The sequence below is a fragment of the Salvelinus sp. IW2-2015 genome, unplaced genomic scaffold (genome assembly GCF_002910315.2).
Source record: "Salvelinus sp. IW2-2015 unplaced genomic scaffold, ASM291031v2 Un_scaffold1805, whole genome shotgun sequence".
NCBI classification, from domain to species: domain Eukaryota; kingdom Metazoa; phylum Chordata; class Actinopteri; order Salmoniformes; family Salmonidae; genus Salvelinus; species Salvelinus sp. IW2-2015.
The window spans coordinates 20,075-24,677 of record NW_019943178.1 but is presented as its reverse complement, the minus strand read 5'-3'; the positions used below and the strand labels follow the sequence as shown (position 1 = coordinate 24,677).

Genomic DNA, 4,603 nt, shown 5'->3' with positions numbered 1-4,603 from the left:
CTTCAAGGCGCCTGTCCACTGCCTCTCCTGTGTAAGTCAGACAACTGGATTGACTCCTCTTCATCGTCGTCATCATTTTCTTCTTCATCATCATCGGAATCATCTCATCTCTGACCTCAACTTGTCAGTTCTTGTGGAGTATTCCTCAACTTGTCGGACGTCAACTTGTCAGTCAACTTGTTCGGACGTATTCAACTTGTCAGTTGTCAAACTTGTCGGACGTCAACTTGTCGGACGTCAACTTGTCGGAAGTCGTCAACTTGTCGACGTCAATTGTCAGTTGTCAACTTGCGGACGTCAACTTGTCGGACGTCAACTTGTCCGGAAGTCAACTTGTTCGGACGTCAACTTGTAAGTTGTCAACTTGTCGGACGTCAACTATGTCAGTTGTCAACTTGTCGGACGTCACTTGTCGGAACGTCAAACTTGTCGGAGGTCAACTTGTCGGACGTCAACTTGTCAGTTGTCAACTTGTCGACCTTCAACTTGTCGGACGTCAACTTGTCGGACCTCAGCTTGTCAGACGTCAACTTGTCGGACGTCAACTTGTCGGACCTCAGCTTGTCAGACGTCAACTTGTCAGTGTCAAACTTGTCGGACGTCAACTTGTCGGACGTCAACTTGTCGGACGTCAACTGTCGGACGTCAGCTTGTCGGACGTCAACTTGTCGGACGTCAACTTGTCGGACGTCAACTTGTCGGACGTCAACTTGTCGGACGTCAACTTGTCGGACGTCAACTTGTCAGTTGTCAACTTGTCGGACGTCAACTTGTCGGACGTCAACTTGTCGGACGTCAACTTGTATGACCAGAATTTGAATCGGCTCTCTTTTCATATTATCTTGACCTTTAGTGACTGCTTGGGGGAGAACACATGTTCCTTCTTGTCCAGACATGATTCTAAAGCATGAACTGCTGCTAGAAACTCCTGGATGCTCAGATGTACAAAGCTGTAGACCTTCTCTTGGTACAGCCCAGATTCTTCTTTAAAGATCTCTGTACACAATGCTGAGTACTCTGATGCCTCTGTGACATCAAAGTCACACTCTCTCAGGTCCTCCTCATAGAAGATCAGGTTTCCCTTTCTGCAGCTGTTGGGAAAGCCAGCTTTGCCAGTTTCAGGAATCATCTCTTTTCTGACTGAGACAGTTCTTTTTGGGTTTGTCTCTGTGGCTTTGTTGTACTTCCTGTCTTCACAATGATTTGGATGAGCATGAAGTGTGAGTACATCTTGGGTCAGAGTTTTGGGGACTTCATCATTCTCTGCCTCTTTCAGCATCATCTCAAGGACAGTGGCTGATATCCACAGAAGACTGGTATGTGGCACATGAGTGGGAGGCTCCTTGATTTTCCTCATGTGTTTGATGATATCATTGGCCAGATTCTGATCTGTGATTTTCTTCCTGAAATACTTCACCTTCTGTGGATCATTGAACCCTCGTACCTCTGTCACCTTGTCAATACACTCAGGAGGGATCTGATTGGCTGCTGCAGGCCTTGAGGTTATCCAGAGGAGAGCAGAGGGAAGCAGAGTCCCCTCGATGAGGTTTGTCAGCAGCACGTCCACTGAGGTTGGCTTCGTGACATCACAGCACTTCTCATTGTTTTTGAAGTCTAGAGGAAGTCGACACTCATCCAGACCATCAAAAATGAAAACAGTTTTGGTGTTACCATCTTCAATGCTGTCAATCTCTTTCAGCTCTGAGAAGAAGTGGGAAAGAAGTTGCATCAGACTGTATTGGACTCTTTTCAAGTTCAGATCACGGAAAGGAAGAGGAAACATGAAATGAACGTCCTGATTTGCTTTTCCCTCTGCCCAGTCAAGGATGACCTTCTGCACAGAGACTGTTTTTCCAATGCCAGCGATTCCTTTACTCAGCACAGTTCTGATAGGTTTGTCTTGTCCAGTTAAAGGCTTGAAGATGTCATTGCATTTGATTGGTGTCTCTTGTGTGGTTTGCTTCTTGGATGCCATCTCTATCTGTCTAACCTCATGTTCATTACTGACTCCTCCACTTCCACCCTCTGTGATGTAGAGCTCTGTGTAGATGTCCTTGAACAGACTTTGGTTTCCATGGTGTCCAATTCCTTCAGATATGTGTTGATACTTGTGTTTCAGTTTAGCTTTAATGTCTTGTTGGACTGTCAGCAGARTTTGACCTGTAGGAAAACAATGAGAGTTGGGACTCATAAGTTTGTGTGGTGTGTTTTATAAGGGCCTTTGTACCGTTCTTTGTAATATTGTATGAAACACAGTCTTACTTCTTCTGTCCAGAAGGTTGTGTGTGATCTTTAATGCATCCTCACTGTCCAAACTCTCCACTTCCTTATTGTCATCTGGTAATGGTTCCTGGCTGAAAGCAGGTGGCTGATCACTCTTCATTGATAGCAGGCTGGTTGGAGGTGACTCTGCTCTGGGCTTCTGGATACTGAACAAAACAGGGAGACAGATCACCTCATCAATATTACATCAATACCTCATCTACTTCATTTTAACAACTGTATAGTGGAACTTCTTGAAATCCTGATGTTGCTTTATAAAGCTACAGTCTGCAATTGGTAAATTCATTGTTGGCCTTTTAAATGAATGATGTAGACCTACAGTTTATGTAATGTGGGAACACTTTTCTCTTTAGTTTATATCTTTAAGATAACTGTATATTTTACATTTAATCTCTTACGTCTTAGAACTGGTGTCTTGAGTCATTTTAGAGGCAGTGGTCCCCCCCTCTCTCTCCCCAGAGAGACTCGTTTTAGAGGCAGTGGTCTCCTCCTCTCTCTCCCCAGAGAGACTCATTTCAGATGTAAGTCATAGCTGACTCAGCTGCAATAAGAAATAACAGAACAGTCAATATTTCTGAACATTGTTGAAGAACCATTAACAACACATTTACTGTCTGAGGTCAGAGAGTTCAATCAGACTTCATATTGTATTCAAACATACACAGTCCAATATGTTATTCATTTGATTTGACTTGGATCCCAATTAGCTGACTCCACAACAACAGCTAGTCTACCTGGTTGGATCCCCTGACTCCATAACAACAGCTAGTCTACAAGGTTCGATCCCCTGACTCCATAACAACAGCTAGTCTACCTGGTTGGATCCCCTGACCTCATAACAACAGCTAGTCTAAGCTTGTTTTACTCCAATGTTTGGAAACTAACACCATAGCCTTAAAACATGGTTAAAACTGTAATTTAATGTTGATATAATGTATGGTCAGTCCTTGCATCCATAGCTCCGTCAATGAATTTAAAAACCCTTAGCCTACAATGGTCACGCCCCCGCGGAAATCAAATTAACATAAAACAATCCCCATCAAAAAACGAGTGTTTTTTGTTGTTGTTGCATGGGCTGCGTCTCAATCCACAACATCTGCCGATATCGCCCTTCCGCATCTGGGGTGAAAGGTGGCAGAGCTAGAGCGGTGTTTGTCAGACCATGAGACATCCCGAAAATCGGTCTTCTCACAAAATCTTATGTAGCGTCTGAACGGTTTGACCTACAAACTATTATGACCACTCTATTGAAAGATGAGAGTCTCTGGGAGAACATGATGGTGTTCTCTGTTTTCCTCTAGGACGCCCTCAAGCCTCAAGACTCATCTGAAGGTCTCCGGTACCAGTTTAAAAAATGAATGGAAGTATATATGGAGATAGTTTAGGCACTAAAATAAGGGGATAAATACATGTAAAAAGATACATGTTTCCCGATCTTTCTGATCTCTCAGATAGATGACAGACACTCCAGAAAAGACTTCCTTTAGATCTTGTTTTGGACTATCTGTTGTTCCATGTGTTTCTATTGGCTAATAGCAGTAATGACTATCTGTTATTCAATGTGTTTCTATTGGCTAATAGCAGTAATGACTATCTGTTGTTCCATGTGTTTCTATTGGCTAATAGCAGTAATGACTATCTGTTATTCAATGTGTTTCTATTGGCTAATAGCAGTAATGCTAATCTGTATTCAATGTGTTTCTATTGGCTAATAGCAGTAATGACTATCTGTTATTTTAATGTGTTTCTATGGCTAATAGCAGTAATGGCTATCTGTTATTCAATGTGTTTCTATTGGCTAATAGCAGTAATGACTATCTGTTATTCAATGTGTTTTCATTGGCTAATAGCAGTAATGACTTTCTGTTATTCAAGTGTTTCTATTGGCTAATAGCAGTAAGACTATCTGTTGTTCCTGTAGTGAATCTGTTATTCAATGCCTATATCTACAATTTATATTTAAAAAATATGATTTTTAACCTAACCTTAACCACACTGCTACCTTGTGCCTAACCATTACCTTAAATTAAGACCAAAAAGAAAATAGCTGAAAATAGATTTTTACAATTTAGCAAATTTACGTGGCAGGTTAGGAAATTTAGGGTGGCAGGTAAAGATAATTAGGCGTGCGCAGGTAAAGATAATTAGGGTGGCAGGTAAAGATAATTAGGGTGGCAGGTAAAGATAATTAGGGTGGCAGGTAAAGATAATTAGTGGCAGGTAAGATAATTTAGGTGGCAGGTAAAGATAATTAGGGGTGGCAGGTAAAGATAATTAGGGTGGCAGGTAAAGATAATTAGGGTGGGCGGTAAAGATAATT

At 42.0% G+C, this 4,603-nt stretch overlaps 1 protein-coding gene across 1 annotated transcript in view; it reads right to left on the bottom strand.

Moving 5' to 3' along the window:
• The window catches only part of LOC112072039 (NACHT, LRR and PYD domains-containing protein 12-like), a 10,928-nt gene extending 8,108 nt beyond the window's left edge, over positions 1-2,820 (bottom strand). Inside the window, exons 1-4 of the mRNA XM_070439619.1 lie at positions 2,682-2,820; positions 2,263-2,429; positions 848-2,160; positions 410-635 (exon numbers count right to left, since the gene is read on the bottom strand). Of these exons, the coding sequence (XP_070295720.1) occupies positions 410-635; positions 848-2,160; positions 2,263-2,429; positions 2,682-2,797 (1,822 nt within the window). The 5' untranslated portion in view covers positions 2,798-2,820. The remainder of the gene's footprint in view (positions 1-409; positions 636-847; positions 2,161-2,262; positions 2,430-2,681) is intronic.
• Between the last annotated feature and the right edge of the window lie 1,783 nt (positions 2,821-4,603).